We start from the raw sequence: 18338 nt of genomic DNA on the forward strand, positions 1-18338 counted from the left end.
TGATGAAGTTGGTTCCAGATCACTATGTAATTAATGAGCTGTGAAATAAAGAGTTTAATCCCAAATGTATTTGTCTGTCAGATAGAGTGGTGCAGCGTGCGTGGTGGTTTGGGATACAGTTGTTTCTCACCATATCCCAGAAGAAGTTGGTGACCCAGTAGACCAAGGGGCTGACGCCACTGACGAACTGCAGGTGCTTGGCCTTGGTGACCCGTTCCTGTATCAGGTAGAGCACAAAGCTGGCCGGGACGAAGGACATGGCAAAGATCACGCATATGGCCACCACCGCATCCACGGACGTGGTCAGTCTGGAGAGGGAAAACAAAACCTTCAAGAACCTAAATTCACTTTTTCCCGAATTTAGTAAATTCTTCATAACTGTAAGTATACAGTACTGTGCAAAGGTCATATGACATTCTGTACAGATAAAATTCTTCCAAAAATAAGTCAATGAAAGGTCGTAAATAAACATACTATACGTTTCGCTCCTTGCTTCTGATCTCAGACAGTCTTGATCATGTTTTTATGTAAAAAGTAGTCAATTACTTACAGTAATATGTTACTTTTGAAAATTAAATACAAAAATGTCTCTGTAAAATTAAATCTTTCAGATAATGAATATTTGGAAATCTCAAATGTGTTCTTTTATACTAACACAAACAAAAAATAACCAAAAAATAAGCATATATATATAATAAAGTCTAGGGCACCTAAGACTTCTACACAGTACTGTATATTCCAAAAAATGTACACACTGATGTTTTTTCTTCATTCACTTCCTGGAAAACAAGATTTTATGAGATTTGACATCATCGTGTACCAGCTGGGTGTGTATCTAGATCAAATGTCTGTCAATTGTCCATTCCCCTCCAATCAATATCTTCTAAGGCAGAGCCATAAGCTACGGCTCTGCTTCCCCCTCCTCATTTAGCATCAGTCAAATCCACTATCAACTTAATATTAAAGCTGTGATATACACTCAGTGACCACTTTATTAGGTAAACCTGTACACCAGTTGTTAATGCTAATATTTCATCAGCTAATAACGTGGCAGCAACTAAATGCATAAAAGCATGCAGATGTGGTCAGCTGATTTCAGACCAATGGGGAAGAAATGTGATCTAAGTTACTTTGGCAGTAGAATGATTGATGGTGCCAGACAGGGTGGTTTCAGTATCTTAGAAACTACTGATCTCCTGGGATTTTAATGCACAACAGTTTCTAGAATTTGCAGAGAAGGGTGCAAAAAACCCTCCAAAAAACATGGTTAGTTAGTTTTAAACAATGGTTATTATTCATACAGCAGCCATTTACTATCACAAGGGAATGCAAAGGAGCAAAGGCCAATAACTGACAGGTGAATCTATTCAGGATATTATTAAATATATCCCTCTATATTACAGAGTACATCCAGCCTCATGACCTTATGCTAACTAGAATGGTCATTTTAAAAAGCTACAAAAATATAAATCAATTTTGTATTTAAACATTTTGCACAATTGTTGATGGTAGCATTTTATTAACACTCAATCTTGATTTGAAGTGACAGTTTAATTAAATTATTATTACTTTTCATTAATTAAAACTGAGAGCACACTCTCCCCCTAGCAGAGAAAGCATTTATGAGGCATTTTTATTTTCATCTCTTCAAGCTGGTAAATTGCAGTCATGACAAATCATCATGACTGAGTCATTGATTTAAAAAAGAACATTTGCACGGAAACATATTTGTAAGGAGGGACCGTCCACAAATATATGAAATTACAAATTTGACCACAAATTGACCACAAATTGACCACAAATTGTCTCAGCGTTTACCCAGACAGAGCATAAAGAAGGTTTACTCTGAGGAACAGTGTTTGCTCAGATTCAGAGGAACCGGATGCCTCCCTGGTGCCTTTGGCCTGGACCCATGTACCTTTACTGAAACAAGCAGTGGTGGCTTATCCATGTACTGTATTACTGTAGCAGGAGAGAGCTGAACATATGACCCTAACAACAGTGTTGGTTTTATTGACCCTATCTGCAGAAAATGTGCAGTCTTCCTGTATAATAAAAATGGGCTTTAAAAAGGCATGGACCTGACCACTCACACGGTGACTTCTGAGAGCTGCTCTTTGGTCAAGTTGAGAGGGTGGTTGATGGCGGTGATGCCGTACTCTGCAGGATTGGCATTGGGTGGCAGGTTGGCCCGGAGGATGGCATTGTTGGCCACGTTCAAGAAGGACACCATGGCGTGCCAGCCCTTGTTGTTGTACCACACCTGGAACAGGAGAGGAAGCAGGTGACGGACCACTTCCTGTTTCTTTGCCGCTGAATTATAATATTATAATAATGATGTGAAGCCTGAAAAGCTAGTTTGGGCAGACAACTCGAGAAGCACCATCTGCTCACATGCTTATTTCTACTGGGAGGGGCCATATAAACCTCCATCCATACCTGTCCCTGACTTCTAGATGGGCCCAGCATTGGCTTTTATGTGTTTAAAAAAGCAGTTCTTCTGAAACTCCCTATCTATCACTTCACACCTGGAGTAGTAATAACTCCCAGACACGCTCTCAAAGCAATCCTATCTCCACATTCACCATTTCTACTCTGAATTGGACTATCTGCCTTCGGCCATTGTGCATCTTGTTCTTCAAATTACCTCCAGGATAATTCATTTTATTTTAATTGTATTGGACAGGTATGGTGAGAAACACACTGAAAGACTGATAAACACTATTACAAAAAATATAAATACAATATTTTTCAACAAAGCATCCTAGATCTCAGAGGTTATTTCAAGGCTGTACTTAAGGGCCTGTTCAATGAATGAATATGATCTGACCTTGCTGTTCAATATTTAATATTTGACAATGCATGTAAGTGCAGTTTATGTACATTTATGTACTTTAGTTTCAATTGTCTATTGCATGCCAGGGTCTCTTGAAAAAGAGTCTATGGACTTCGGAAGAAATGTAAGCATGTGTATCCAAGAACAGATCTCACCTTGACATTGTATTCACTCTCCATATATCTCAGAAAAGGTCCTATTTCCTTGATTGCAAGTTTGGTATAATTACCCTGAAAAGGAACATAGGACATAATGGAATGCTTATGGGAATACATTTAGAAAACAAAATGTCAAAACAAAGTGCTAAAATGAGAAGCATTTCCTTACTTTCATATTATTATAATTAGGTTAAATGCCATAGTAATAAAAACAACCATCATTAAACGTCCATGGTCCATGGAACTATGAATTTTTATACCGCTATTAATGTGTGGAACAGGGTAGATGTTTCTGAAAAAAAAACAAAGGCTCTTTCGCTCCGAAGTGTAAAACTGCTTCTCTGAACTTGAAGCCAGCTCTCTACATCCATTAAATGGAGCTGTTGCTTACAGACATAATGGTCACTGTGTGTAATTGCATAGAATAATTAAGAGCATCGTACTTACAGTGAACCCATTTCCAAATTAATAGGCATTGGATTTTTTTAAGTTATCAAGCAGCAGTTATAACAATTATCATTTAATGTGCACACTTCATTTCACTTTTTATATTGCATTAATTTACCTTTATTAAAATGTTTGACTATGGAGAAGATATTTACTGAATGCACACCAAGCCACAGCAGGTTTATTAATGCTTACAATGGACAACCAAACACTTTCCCAGAGTTTTATACCTCTGGCTTTAGACCACTCTAGTAAAGCCACATAAAATATACGTTATACTTTACCCCTGTGATATTGAACATGCGTCCCAGCTGGTAAAGGACATCCTGAATATTTCTGGGGTCCACATCGAGGATAGGAAGCTGCCCCCCAATAGAAATCCCTCCATATCTGAAAATAGCCAAAGCAAATATAGGCACTATGCATTTTCGTTATATCTGAAAGCCCTCCCAAGCCCTCTATCAAGAAACCACTAGAGGGCTATATTGCTCATGCAATGGGGTATTCATGGGTCTACCAGAAGCTGAATACGAGATACCTGACCCAAGATAAAAACAGATTTGAGATTTGACTCGCTGTTTGGGTCAGGGTCAGGATACAGTTTTGTTTGATTGGGTTTCAGTTATGCACACAATATAGACAAAAGCTAATATGTTGTATATTTTTGGACTGAAAGAATATAATTACTTAGGAAGAAGATGTCATATTTTAAGAAAAGGAAATTGTACCTTTGCTCATTCACCCAGTATTTGCTTTTTAAACTGAAAAAAAAAAAAAATTAAATTAAGTTTGAGAAGAGTAGTAAATATTAGACACTGAATAAAAAATAACTCAAAGACTTGACATAACAATTGTGAGGGGAAATTAAGCAGTGAATTAATGGAAAATGGCTACCTGGTTCTGATGAGACTGGGGTAGGTCTTAACTAGGAAATCAGAAATGTTCCGCTCCCTGAGATCCAAAATCACATCCCCTGTGGGCTGAATCCTCTGCAGAACACACACATCAATAACAATTAAAATGGTACTTCACATTTACTTGTTTGAATTAACATTCATTAAAAACTATTCTAGTCACACGATTCCTGGGTTCCCCCTGAGTTGACTGCTCTATCTGAATGTGACTTATTTGAGCTCCAGTGCATCCTAAAACATAAAATCCCAGCAGACGCATCTGTCTGCAAATGTCCACTAGTGAGATATGTTATGCCCACAAAATGGCCACCTGCCACAGCACCATGGTGCAGTTAAAGCAGATGGTTGCACCAATGTATTTAAGCATAAAAGAAAATAAGATGGGACATCTGGGTTCTGTGGTGCCTGCTAGATTCATACAGCTGGAAGTAATCTCTGCTCAAACATTCAACAGTTGAAGAACAGATCAATAGGGGCAGACAAACAGATTGAAACACAAAGACCAATAGAGGTGAACAGACAGATATGGGTGAACAGACAGGGGCAAAGACAAGCATTTATACACAAGTAGAGATGGAGTACACATTCAGATGGAGGTGAATAGACCAAGGTAAACAGACGGTCAGATTGAAGTGAATGGATAGACGTTAACAAACAAACAGACTTAAAAAGACAGACACTCAAAGGTGAATCGAGACGCAGTAACAAACAGACAGTCAAAGAGACGGACAGTAAGAGGTACGCAGACAGTAATAAACACTGCGCGGATGAACAGACAGTAAAAGGTGTGTAGACAGTAATTAACAGACAAACCGGAGAAGCAGCAGATGGCTATAAACAGGCAGACAGGCCTGTGGAGGGTGGAGAACAGATGCTAACGCTAACCTGCGGTGGAGGCAGGCCTCCAGCTCCCAGGGGACAGACAGGCAGCATGGTGAGTTTCCTGTCCGTGCTGCACCGGCAGCTGGGAGAGGGGTTCAGTTCGTTCCACTGGGGGCTCTGGAGGATGTTGGAGACCACAGGGGGCACAGTGGGAACCCCCCATGCTGTGGTGATGTTGTGACAGGGCATGTTCCTATGAGGAACCACAGAGTTAATTTGTTCAATCACTGAATTTTCAGTGTTTGTGAAGAATGACAACAAATGCATTTCAGTCAAAGTTAAGGACAAATTTCTATTCAATCCAGGCTGAACTTAATGACAAATATCTGAATCATGGGCAATGTTAAGAATAAACATCAAAGGAATCCCAGCAGGCCAACATCTAGCAATTTGGCTGGTTAGAAACAGAATTTAAACGCAATGTCCTGCCACCCCATGAGACTCACTCCAGAGGCTGGTCTAGCATGCAGCGTGTTCCAAACCCAGGGCTGTTCAAAAGCACATTTGAGAAATGCCTCATGTGCTCGTTGGATGGCCGCTCGTTGCTGAAAGCAGAAAATAGAGAAGAGACAGTAAAAATTACATCAGAGAGAGAGTGTTAAAGGTACAATAGGTAATTTTGGACTTCTAATGGTCAAGAGAGGAATTGCAGCAACAAACACCCTCAAACCACAACACTGTTTATTCCTGCCCCTTCTCTGTGAACGTGCTGACGTAGAACCCACCCCCCCGGTCTTACAACAATGTTTTAACACAAAAAACTTACATATTGTACCTCAAAACAACGTACTATAACAGACGAGTCATTTCATCAGTATTTTGGTTTCATCAATTGTGCAAACATCTGCAGGATGTAGATATTATTCAAAAGAAGCGAAACATAGAGGTCCTTTAAAGCTAACTCTGTCCCCAGCTCTCTGTACCTGAAGAAGGTGAACTGCTGGCCGTACATCCACGGCGTGAGGGTCAGACTGGGGTACTCCCCGAACGGAGGGACGATCAGCGTGAAGAACAGGGCCACCAGGACAAAGTTAGCAGGCAAGACAATCTGGGGAGCAGATTGAGTGTTTTCCAATTGAAACAAAACAAAATATCGAGGAAGAGACAAACAAGGTGTCTGAAAAAGTGCTTCTAAAATATCAATGTGGGTAAATTCTGGAGCCTGTAACAACATTGTTGGCTTTTCAGTGTGAAACAATATTATAAACAACCGCGTAGCATACATTTATGCAGATATGACATTTACTAGAGCAACTTGAGATGCATACCTCGTTTGAGGGTATGATAACAACTCCAACATTTAGGACTCTTGCAACCACCTGGTGGAAATCCCACAAGCGGTGTGACGCAGGCATACCTGAGCGAGGAAGTCCTTGTGGCTGCGTGTGGCATGGTGGAACCTCTTGATCAGCAGGGCAAAGAACTGCTTGAAGACCAGGCTGCAGCCCTTCACCTGCCTAGACCCTCTTCCACCACCGCTGTCCGAATCGCAGTGGTTGCCCTGACCGTTGGCCTGCTTCACTCCATTGGTCTCTGTACAATAGCAGGCATTGATACAGAAAGAAAATAGACCATTTACTTTCTTTTATAACAGTTGCTAAAACTGCAAAGCAGGGACAGTAGATACACCATAGTGTTTTGTAATCTTCATAGCCTCCAGTGCCAGGTTTAGCCCTTAGGTCATTTCTAAAAGCATTATACGGTATAAGCTATCTGTGCAGTAAAATCAAGCTATGCCAATAGAAAATGTGTCAGAAAATAGATAAGAATTCACATGTCGACCACATGCCAACCCAGGGAATGATCAGCCAGACAACGAAACATGAAATACAAGAACACTGCTACAGGCAACATACCAAATACATATGAGCAGGGAACACGAAACATTACATGCCTATTGTGCATTTGTGTATGTGAGTGTGTGTGTGTGTGTGTGTGTGTGTGTGTGTGTGTGTGTGTGTGCGTGCGTGCATGCATGTCTTATAAACATGCAAAGCTACGGGACGGAGAGAGGGGAAATATAATAGAATTTGTGGAAAAAAGGGTCATGTCTGAGAAGGGAAAACACAGGATACAGATTAGAGTTTGTAATTTACCTGGGATCGCGCCATTCGCTGTTGCTTCCCCCTCAGCCGTGACCTTCAGGAATATCTGGGGAAGACACTTCCTGTTAGCTTTCAGTTTTCTACCTTAACACACTAACATAGCAAAGTTTACAAATTATGTCCTTCAACACACACATTCTAAGAAAAGAATGACACTCTTGTCAAGGCCCAACCAATAAAATCTAAAGGAAACTCAAATGCCAAAAATGTTTTGGTGCATATCCCTTTTTAAACATTAAAAAGGACATCCAGAGTGTTCTATTTTAATGTATTGACTGTGAAAATCCTTAAGACAGAACAAACCAAGTAGAAAGGTAAATGACACCATTTTTCCTCTCTAGTCTGTACAACCGCTCAGTGCTACAGTTCTACAAAACATTTGTACAGGAAATGTAAGCAGCTACTGGATAACAGACCTGGGTCAAATGCGTACTGTAATTGTTTTGGATTCCAATACAATTTTGTAATATGATTTAGGTTTCCCAGTTCATACCAGCTGCCAGCTCGATATGGTTTAACCAGCTCAAACAATGTTTTGAAACTAGCACTAGCAGGTTGACCAGCTCATACCCAGCTAGACCAGCTTATGACCAGCTAAATTGTCAAGCTGGTCAAGCTGGCATAGCTGAATTTTACAGCAGGTCAGTGTGCTTACGCTTAGGTCAAACAGCACTACAGGAATAACTCTCATTGGGTAATGTGGACTTCAGCTCCCATAAGCTCTCAAGGATTATGACATTATCACAGATGGACCAGCCCATACCTCCTCCAGCGAAGTGTCAGAAATGCCAAAGCTGCTCAGGCCCATGTCTGTCAGCGTCTCCTCCAGCTCACGGAACAGACTGGCGTAGGCCCTGTACTTGAAGTCCTTGTTGGGCAGCAGGTATGTAATCTCCTGGCCAATCATCTCCAGGAGCTTTGCTTCTGGCACATGGTGGTGGATCAGGTTGGTGATGCTCTCCACATCGCCTGGGAAATGGGGGGAAAGTATAGAAACACCCCTATAACTGATCCTGCAACAATTCTTACTAGTGTTCAATGGCATAACAAGCTTCAACAAATCTCCAAATGATGCATTTCATAATCTATCGGACAGGGATCTGCCAAGAACTGCTGGGCTGCATCTGACATCACACACTTTGCATACTTCTCATACTACGTTTCAATGAAAATCAGCCTGGGATTTAGTATGAGTGGTATGCTAGTAGGCGGTTTTTAATGTTGTCAGTTTTCCACCCTCCCTTTACCTGGTAGTCAGGTGTGAACACAGTTTGGCCAATCAGTAGCACTAATTACCCAGGAAAAAAAGAAAACCAGGGCTGGATTTGGATTTGAGGACTAGAGTTGATGCTATGACATTTAAATAGTATTAACTTTCTGTGGTTGTGCCTTTGTCAAGAGTCACCCGCTGTCTGCTGTCTTTGGAGAAATTAACTGCAGTACAATTTATTTCTTAAATTTATGATTTTTTAATATACTTTCTGTCTATCTGAGTTATAAGGCTCAGGAAAAGAGGCTACAACAAGGAGATGCGGAAAATAAGGAAAGAAGGAAGGAAGGATGCATTTTTTTAATACAGCCTGACCCTCACCATCCATAGTCCTCTCCACAGGCAGGACCTGGGCCTGGTTCAGGCTCTCCTCCTTGTGCCTGGTGCAGGTGGAGCAGGTACAGGAGCACTCTGATGCACAGTCACACTCATTCTGCGAGAGGAGGGGGGGCAAAGAAATCACACATTTATGATTTATGATCAGACCTGGTTCAAATACGTAATTGTTTTTGGATTCAAATACGTGTCTGTGCTTGATTGATCTTGCCTGTTGCAACTAAGCCAACCAAGAGGACTAGCAGGTTGGGCTTTGCACTTTTTGAGAGTATTTCTTAGGTTCCAACACACCAAACAAACGTAGTAAATCGTAGGAAAGTATTTGAATCCAAAAGAATAATGTATTTTGACCCTGGTCAGGTTGGAACCCAAAGCTCAATCCAAACCGATCCTCTCTCGTACATCAGTGTTTTGGCCTCCTGCGCGTGAATGGTGCTGGAAAGGCGACTACCTTCAAAATGCTAACCAGGGACACAGGTGTCAACCTAGGGGAGGCCGTGATCACTGGACAAAAAAATTATGCATATGATCATTCTGCCTTCTGCGGCGGCAAGTTCTCTTGGAGCTTTTGTGGATAGTTTAATTTATTAGTTTCAGTGGACATAAAAGAAACAAAAGAAAAAGTGACTTCCCTCTAAGTCGCTGACTTAGCAACAACGTGCAGCAAGCATTAACTATTTTCCCCTAAGCAGTATTCCTGACTGTCTTCACCATAACCCAATGTTAACTCAGTTTGCGTTCACCTTTCCCCACATCCATTAGGAGGCCAACCTGTGCAATAGAGGTGTGTCCCGTTGTCTGACATCACATCAGCAAGTGCCAAAACCAGAACAGAACAGGGGAAGAACCAAAAGAAAACAAGGAATATCAGTATGTGTAATTCCTAGTCGGTCCTAGTCGAGTCACCTCCTTCTTCTTCTTCTGGTCCTTAATGCGGCGCACCAGTGTGAGGTAGAAGCCCACGCCGAAGTAATTCTTGAGGAAGAGCGGCGAGCCACAGCAGTGCAGACGGCCCTTGGAGATGATGGCCACACGGTCACTCAGCAGGTCGGCCTCGTCCATGTGGTGGGTGGACAAGATGACTGTCCTGCCTGGGGGTGGAGTGGACAGCGAGGAGTTAATGTCATCTGCTCTCTTCATTCAGCACCAAAACTAAAAACTACATTTACCACTTTTATAACCTTATAAAGCTCATGTAAAACTACAAATTACATGTACACATACATTCTAATAATAGTTCACTTTCACTATTTTTATTGAACTATTACATCGCTTTTTACATACAGTAAATGTACCGATGAATTAATTAGAAAGCTAGCTAATTAAATATTGTAAGTACGCAATTCTAAAATTTAAAGTAAAGCACACAAGCTTCATTTCATCAATGGAGGAAAGCAGTGACATTTTTAGGATGATAGAAGTTGTGATATGCCTGCAATGCTTTCGCCAGCAGGTGGGGCTGTGTGTACCTGAGCGATACTTGAGCAGAAGGTCCCAGATTGATCTCCTTGAGTAGGGATCAACGCCAGATGTGGGCTCGTCAAGGATGACCACTTTCGCCCCGCCCACAAATGCCATGGCAACAGACAGTTTCCTCTGCATGCCCCCTGAATGTTAAGAGCAGGAACCAGTTTCATGACAGATAAAAGTATAGAAACACCTTAACAGGATACTATGAAATAATGATCTGTGATTTACATTACAATTACATTTACATTACAAGTAAAAGTGCTCTTCAGACCCAATTAACTATTTCACACCCTACAGTCCACACAGCCCTACAATAATACATTTCTAAACTGGTTTTTAACCCTGTGGGGGAATTTGACCTCTGTATTTCATCAATTCTAGTTACTTTGGAGCGGGCAGCCACTGTGCAGTGCTTGGGGAGCAATGTGCTCAAGGGCCCAACAGCTGCACAGATCTTATTGTGGCTCCACCGCTTGAACCATCTACCTTCTGAGTCCCAGTCATGTACCGCAACTACGCTACAGGCTGTCCCTTAGGCCTTTTAAGCAGTGAAGGCCAGTGAGCATGAGAGTGTTCATGAGAGGACTCGGAACTGTACTTTCCTAAACACTTGTCCCTGGGTTTGATTTGCACTTTATTGTACGTCGCTCTGGATAAGAGCGTCTGTTAAATGACTGCAGTGTAATGTAATGCAACAGTTTTCCGCAGGTAGACGGGACATCTTGAGAGACCGACCAGACAGGTTCTGTGCCTCGTCGTGCCTCTTGTGTGGCAGACCCAGGTCCTCCAGCATGTCCTCCACCTCCTGCAGGGCTTCGGCCTGCGGCCTGCCCTTCAGCAGGGAGTAGAACAGGATGTGCTCCTCCACGGTCAGACTGGAGAGGGCATCAACACACACTCGATTTGAGTCATCTCCCGCTCTACTGGCAAACATATTACAGCATGTGCCCAACAAGTGAACTAGTGAACACACCAGAAATGCAGACAGGTAACAATGTAGCTATCAATGCAATTGCTGATGATACTGATAAATGGTTATGTACCATAGTGGTATAGTTGATGAACATAACATAATATCAATAAATAAAAATAGCTTTTCCGATTACAAACAAAACGCTGAAATTAACATTATTGGCATTTGGTAAGCTTTAGTGATAACATTACACAATCACAAGCATAAAAACCAAGGACGGCAGTTGCGGTTCAAATTTTCATTGAACCTGCTTTTGGTTCTGATTGTAAAGATGTGGATGATTATGATAATAATGGCAAGGACGATGATGAAGATGATTATTATTATTATTCATATTTAATATGAATATTTATGTAATGGAACCAAGCATGAACCTACTAGAACCTACTGGTTAAACAGGATGTTGTGTTGGGGGCACATGCCCAGAGACTGACGTATGACATCCATATCGGTCCGGATGTCCTTCCCTTTAATGTAGGCCGTGCCTGAGCTGGGTGGGAACAGACCCATGAGGATAGACCTGGGCACAGATGATAGAGTAGGGGACATTAGTGAGAGATTAGACAGTAGGACTGTATAGTTGATTTGCTCTTAGGTGAGTCTATGTGAAAATAGAGAGATAAGAAATGTGACGAACAAGGTGGTGGTTTTTCCCGCCCCGTTGTGGCCCAAAAAGGAGGTGATCTGTCCCTCGTAGAAGGTGATGGTGAGACCGTCCACTGCAGGCCGGGAGCCACTGCAGAAAACCTTGACCAGGTCCTGAATGGCCACGCCAACCACGAGACCTGTCGGCTCTGGTTCGAAGAAGAGGTTCCCTGAGAGGGAGGAGTGCAGTGGTGAGATGCAGCTTCTCACAGATAAACACACACACATTCACACACACTCACACACACACACACGCACAAACACACCCACCCAAACACACACACACACACACACACTCACACTCACTCACACACACACTCACACACACACACTCACTCACACACACACACACACACACACTCACACACACACCCACACACACACACAAACACACCCACCCAAACACACACACACACACACACTAACTCACTCACACACACACTCACACACACACACACACTCACTCACACACACACACACACACACACACACACACACACTCACACTCACACACACACCCACACACACACACCCACACACACACACACACACACACTCTCACACACGCACACACTCACACACACACACACACACACACACACACACACACACACGCACAAACACACCCACCCAAACACACACACACACACACACTCACACTCACTCACACGCACACACACACACACACACACACACACACACACACACACACACACACTCACACACACACCCACACACACACACACACACTCTCACACACGCACACACACACACACACACACACAATTTAGGAAAAAAAAGAATAGGAAATTGAGGATCAGGACTAAATGTGCTGGAGGATAAAATGATAAAAGTAAAAAAAAGAGTGAATTCATTGAACAGGAATGTTATTTTTTCTGAATGTAACGTCACTTTCAGCACATATTAACTAACACAAAGAATGCAGTGCACTAAAGCTGACTGAATGAAAAGTGGTTCCGCAAACAAGCTCAAGGACAATTAAACCGTCTAGGTCTGGTGGGCCCTGGTGCGGGGTTAATTTTTTACTAACATTTGAGAAAATTCTGCAACCTAAAACACCACCTTGTTCTTGAAAAGAATTTTGCTTGCCAGTTGCATGTGGAAACTCCATGAGAGTAATTTGCAGTGATTAATTAGACAATTTGCTGTGATCTTTTCAGCTGGAGAGTTTACCTGCTGGCTGCTCTGGCTGGTCTGCTCCTTTACCCTGGTCCTGGCCAGCATCGTCCTGCTTCTTCTGCTGATCCTCTCTCTCCTTCTCTTTCTTCACCCGCTTGTCCTGGTGCTTGCAGGGCTTCTTGTCAGACCCGTTGGACTCCTTGGCTGACTCTGGAGGCTGCAGGCTCTGTCCGTCCTCCATTTTGTCTGGGCCAGGCTTTTCAGCCGCTTAGTAAAAAAATGTAAAATTTAAAAATTTTAAATGTGCACGTGTGGATTCACAATTGCACCCCTTATGCAGTTAAACATCCAGCACAATTTCAGTTACGTTTTTTTGCATTTGCTAAACAATTCGACCAGATAATTCTGCTAATGGTGTACTTTCACGTCTTACAAACACTCAATCTCAAAAGCTGGAGACTTTCTAGAACACGTTGGTTAACCATGTCTTCAACAGCGTATAACTTAACCTAGCTTACAACAGCAGCATGTTGTTGCCATCCAGGATTTGGCCCACAAACCCCTGGTTTGCAAAACACATCAAAACAATGCAATATATCATAGAACAAATCTAAGAAAATACCATTCTGTTGCTATATACCGGTAGACAGTTTTTAAATTTCATAATTAAATAATTCTGTATTTCTGATGCAGGTGCTGACCTTGATCAGCTGACTGTGCTGGTGAGTGATCTGGGCTGCTCCAGTATGAGGGTTGGAAGGGGAAGTAAAATGGCCGCCCAATTCCATACTGGCCTGTAAAGCAGAAGACAAATGTTTATTAATTGAATTGAGAGCAATTCTATACAGTAGTTCATGAATATCAATGCACATGGCCAAATGAAGTTAACAGGCAAGCGGTATATCATATAGCATATGCAATAACTGCTTGGACCTGCAGTATTTTGTGAAAAATGAACAATCACAGCTTTCAATGTTAATATCATGGCAGATCTCCTGGCTTGTGTTCTCTGCCCCCCATTTTTTTCCCCATACCCACCATTAGCTGAAGACAGGGAATGTTCTCTTTTGATTTGGCTAACTGACTGTGCTTTTCTTTTTTTTTCTTTTTTTTTTTAGCTTTCCTCAAAAGGAGATATTTTGTCCATTGCTACATGGCATTAAGTCTGATTCAATGGCTGGTATGGAATACATACATTTTCATATACAGTAAGGTTTCAAAATACAACACACAGAAAGTGCTTGATTAGATCTGTCAATTGGCTTTGTAAGTAAAAATCATGAGCCTTGTAGAATATCATTTTATTTGACCAAACTTTGCTTAATCGGTAAATACAGAATTTGTTAAAAAAGAAAAGAAAAAAAAGATTCCCATTCAATAATCCTCTGAAATTAGGATTAAAAAATAGCCCTAAGCATATGATATAATTTAAACATTAAGCCTGGTAATAAACTAATGAAGAGTGAATTTGGCAGCACTCTGAAGCCGTCGTACCTGGAAAAATGTTGTCGAGGTACCAGGCCAGGACCCCATAGAGGAAGCTGTCGAAAATCATCATACGAATGGAGGTAAAGAAGGAGTACTCATCCCCCTCCAGGGGGCTGGTCCTAATATTGTCCCACTGAAGTCCCAGACCCTGCTCTTCATATCGGGACAGGTACTCTGTCCCAAAGCCGAAAGCCACCGGGGACAGCAGGCTCTGAAACACCACCAAAGGAAAGTCATCCCAGTGCCCAGTACTGAAACTACAAACCCCCACATCCAAGAAACTGTCAACATTTTTCCCCCCAATTTAGAATGTCCAATCACATGTATACAGTAGGTTTGTAACAATCTCCATTAGATTGGTTGGTAACACTTTACAATTAGGTTACATGAATTGGCATGAACTAATGTTGTTCTTAATTATCTAACTCCTGAAATGTTAAGCCACAATGGCTGGTTAATTTGATATTTGGTTGAAATACAAGTGTTACTAAGAGGTAATTCTTGTAATATATTCTGTTTGTTCAGAGGATGACTGAATTCTAGACAGAATTCTTGCTTCTTTATCTGTTGTTTGCACAAAAGGAACCAAAATTTGTTTATATATTTCCCAGAGGAAGGTATGTGGTGACATACTGCCATTATCTTCATGTTTTTGGTAATGCGGTCCTGCCAGGCAAAACAGAGGATATGCGGCAGGTAGAGAGTGAAGTAGATGATGCCACTGCAGGCGGCTGCCAGGTTGGCCTTGTTGAAGAATACGCTCATCAAGAAACACTGCATGATGGTTGCCACAGTGAATGTCAACAGGAACAGGAAGAGGATGATAGGATTGCTGTAGTTCAGCACATTCCCTGACTGGAAGACAGAAAAAATATCTTAGTTCACCTGATTGATGATTTTGTAGGTTTGTGGGTTTTTAAGGATGACTATCTCTACATAATCCATGCTTACACAACTTTAACAGGTCTGAAAAATGTTATAAATTAGGAAAACAACATTTTGATTTAGATTAATCAATGAGGTTAATCACATTTAATGCTAATAGTGAATGTTAAATCTTGTCTAAACTAAGAAAAAGCTTAATATGAAATAGCGCTGAGGTCAAATAGTAAGAGCGCACATAGTAGGTGATGTTCAGAAAATCCACTAGAGGTCATTATTGAGTGTGTTATGAAGCTGTCTATGTGAGACAGCCAGAGCATTAGTATATTTAGATGTGATTCAGTGTGTCCTGTTGATGCAGTAGGCTGTGTTTACATACACTGATACCGATGTTGGTGTGTTCTCACGAGACAAAACACAGAGAATCTGTGCCCTGCAGTGAAGCCCCTACAGTAAGTTTTCCGCTGATTTTAGGCAGTACAGTTTCAGTGTTTTCTATTTGAAATGCTAACATGCTAACAATCACTGAGAGTTCTGAATGCTGATTAGTAGAATTTTGGTATGTTCTGATTCTGCTGAAAACATTTTCGAGTTTTGACACAGCTGGTTGCTGGTTGACCAGTTCAGACCAGCTCCCAGCTTGATATGGTTTGACCAGCTCAAGCTATGTTTTGAAACAGGTGGTAGTTGTTTGACCAATTCAGACCAGCTCAAACAAGCTACCAGCACTAGCTGGCTGACCAGCTCATGCCCAGCTAGACTAGCTTCATGACCAGCTTTACCAGTTGTATTCTACAGCAGGGGTTACATGGATCATGAGGGTGGGGTGCCGGGGACATGCTACCATGATAATGGCGGTGAGCAGAGCTGTGCTGGCGGTCATCATCAAGAAGCTGTCGATGAACCAGGTGTACCAGATGACGCTGTTGGCTACGCCCATGGCCTTCAGCATCTCCTTCAGCCTCATCTCCTTCTCCAGCACGATGCTCTTCACCATCATGGAGACGGAGTAGATCCAGGCCAGCACCATGAAGATGGGGAAGCAACGGTTCAGCGTGATCATGAAGCTGCGACCGGGAGAGAGGGAGCAGGGGTCAAAGATCAGTTTTCAGGTTTAGGGAGAGGTTTTATGGAGGGTTCCTTGAGCAGTTGTCAGGCTGGCCGATCCCCTGCCCCGGGTATGTCGAAGCGTCCTTGAGGAAGACACCAATTGCTCCTGGTAGCCTATCGCCATTGGTGTATGAGTATGTGGGAATGGGTGTTTAATTGTTGGATAAAACCCCTATTTAAATGCAGCATGTTTACCTTTGTGCTTGGTCCTGTCAGCAAACATCTACACAGACCCTGTGACCTTTCAGCTGACAGTACAGCGTGTCCCAATCACAGAGGATCTCAGCATCAGGCATTGTCAATCAACATAATTTTAGGACCAGCGGATTTACACAGATGTCATATAGATTAAACTTGACACGGGAGAATAGGAATGCCATTCTCAGCCTGCATGCATTACGTGTTCAATGGTTATTGACTGATTCACTATGAGGACTAATATATCATGACAGTACATTTACCACAAGCTACACATTTTTTACATATTGTATTTTTATGAGGCTGGATATTTAGCTTATGAGTCATTTATATTTTTCATCATGTTGAAGTATAAAGTACAGCCTCACTTTAGGGGAAATGCTTTTCCCTGAACACAGGCTGCCCTCGTCTCTGATTCATCACAAAAACTGGCTTGCATCCCATTAAGCTGGCTGCTTCCCATGCCATACAAGGCTACAGTACTTGTCTTACACAGGGAACAGAGGGCAGATTGATTTGCTGAATTCTGACAATGCTCTATGGTCTTTAATGTCACGCATGGCTGGATAAGAGAGGGAGTAGGGAGATGGTCTGTATGGACAAAGCTGGCAGAACCACAGAGGAACCAGTCCAAGGATGAAACGAGAAAGTGAGTGAAACTGGCTTTGATCTACCGGACTGTAATGACATTTCACTGTCCCTTATGGAAGGAATCTTTCTCTGTCAGTATTTTCTTCTGAAAAAAATAGCTGTGTGTGTGAGAGAGAGAGAGAGAGAGACTGTGTGTGCATGTGAGTGTATGTACATGTGTGTGTGTGTGCGCACGTGTGAGTGTATTTGTGAAAAGTAATTATTACATTATTTTTTAAATGTTTTTTTTTTATTATCAGCTTAAAATCGCCGATTTATCATTAAATTTCAAATTATTGTTTGAAGTGTACAATCATTAAACCATGAGCACCAAGTGTTATAAATACACCCAGTGCAACTTTTTTAATTGACCCCCTGCCTTATAGAATATGCATAATCATTTCTACATTCCATAAAACTAATTAACTTAAAGGTTCCATATTGTGGAAAATGACATTTCCCCTGCTATGTGAATTATAGAAGATGTTATAAAATATATTATACATTGCAGTGACAGCAACAGTCTCATTAACGAACGTGACTCACAGGTCATCCACGTAGCAGGGGTAGGGCATCTGCTGGATGTAGACGCCCAGGGGCCAGTCCACACCTGTGTGGATCTTGATGATGGCGTGCTCAATCATGTCCTGCAGGTAGGCAAAGCCCCCCCACACGTAGCGGAGGTCCTCCATGGGGTCGGCTCTTGGCCCTGGGTCCCAGTACCTGCGGAGGGGAGCGACTAGTGGGATCAGGAATTAGGGTGTCAACTTGACCCAGAACTGCACTGATGGTATTGCAAGTCTAGATGCAAAACAGATTGCCCATTGGAGCCCCCCCATGACTGAGCGGGCAAC

The 18338-nt window shown here is 42.1% G+C and overlaps 1 protein-coding gene across 2 annotated transcripts in view; it reads right to left on the reverse strand.

The window, feature by feature from the left end:
• LOC133127994 (retinal-specific phospholipid-transporting ATPase ABCA4-like) overlaps positions 1-18338 on the reverse strand; it is a 43156-nt gene that overhangs the window by 8592 nt on the left and 16226 nt on the right. Inside the window, exons 13-36 of one of the 2 annotated variants that reach the window (XM_061241169.1) lie at positions 18031-18207; positions 16391-16613; positions 15298-15519; positions 14671-14875; positions 13878-13970; positions 13265-13443; positions 12029-12234; positions 11780-11911; positions 11154-11293; positions 10418-10555; positions 9855-10039; positions 8934-9045; positions 8106-8311; positions 7334-7388; positions 6595-6815; positions 6161-6285; positions 5684-5782; positions 5241-5430; positions 4336-4430; positions 4170-4202; positions 3726-3831; positions 2992-3066; positions 2094-2263; positions 131-308 (exon numbers count right to left, since the gene is read on the reverse strand). In XM_061241169.1, coding sequence (XP_061097153.1) covers positions 131-308; positions 2094-2263; positions 2992-3066; positions 3726-3831; positions 4170-4202; positions 4336-4430; positions 5241-5430; positions 5684-5782; positions 6161-6285; positions 6595-6815; positions 7334-7388; positions 8106-8311; positions 8934-9045; positions 9855-10039; positions 10418-10555; positions 11154-11293; positions 11780-11911; positions 12029-12234; positions 13265-13443; positions 13878-13970; positions 14671-14875; positions 15298-15519; positions 16391-16613; positions 18031-18207 — 3565 coding nt within the window. Of the gene's footprint in view, positions 1-130; positions 309-2093; positions 2264-2991; positions 3067-3725; positions 3832-4169; positions 4203-4335; positions 4431-5240; positions 5431-5683; positions 5783-6160; positions 6286-6594; positions 6816-7333; positions 7389-8105; positions 8312-8933; positions 9046-9854; positions 10040-10417; positions 10556-11153; positions 11294-11779; positions 11912-12028; positions 12235-13230; positions 13444-13877; positions 13971-14670; positions 14876-15297; positions 15520-16390; positions 16614-18030; positions 18208-18338 lie in introns of both variants that reach the window. The other variant, XM_061241170.1, reaches the window with a different exon arrangement.

Source organism: Conger conger, chromosome 5 (assembly GCF_963514075.1).
Source record: "Conger conger chromosome 5, fConCon1.1, whole genome shotgun sequence".
Classification (NCBI taxonomy): Eukaryota; Metazoa; Chordata; class Actinopteri; order Anguilliformes; family Congridae; genus Conger; species Conger conger.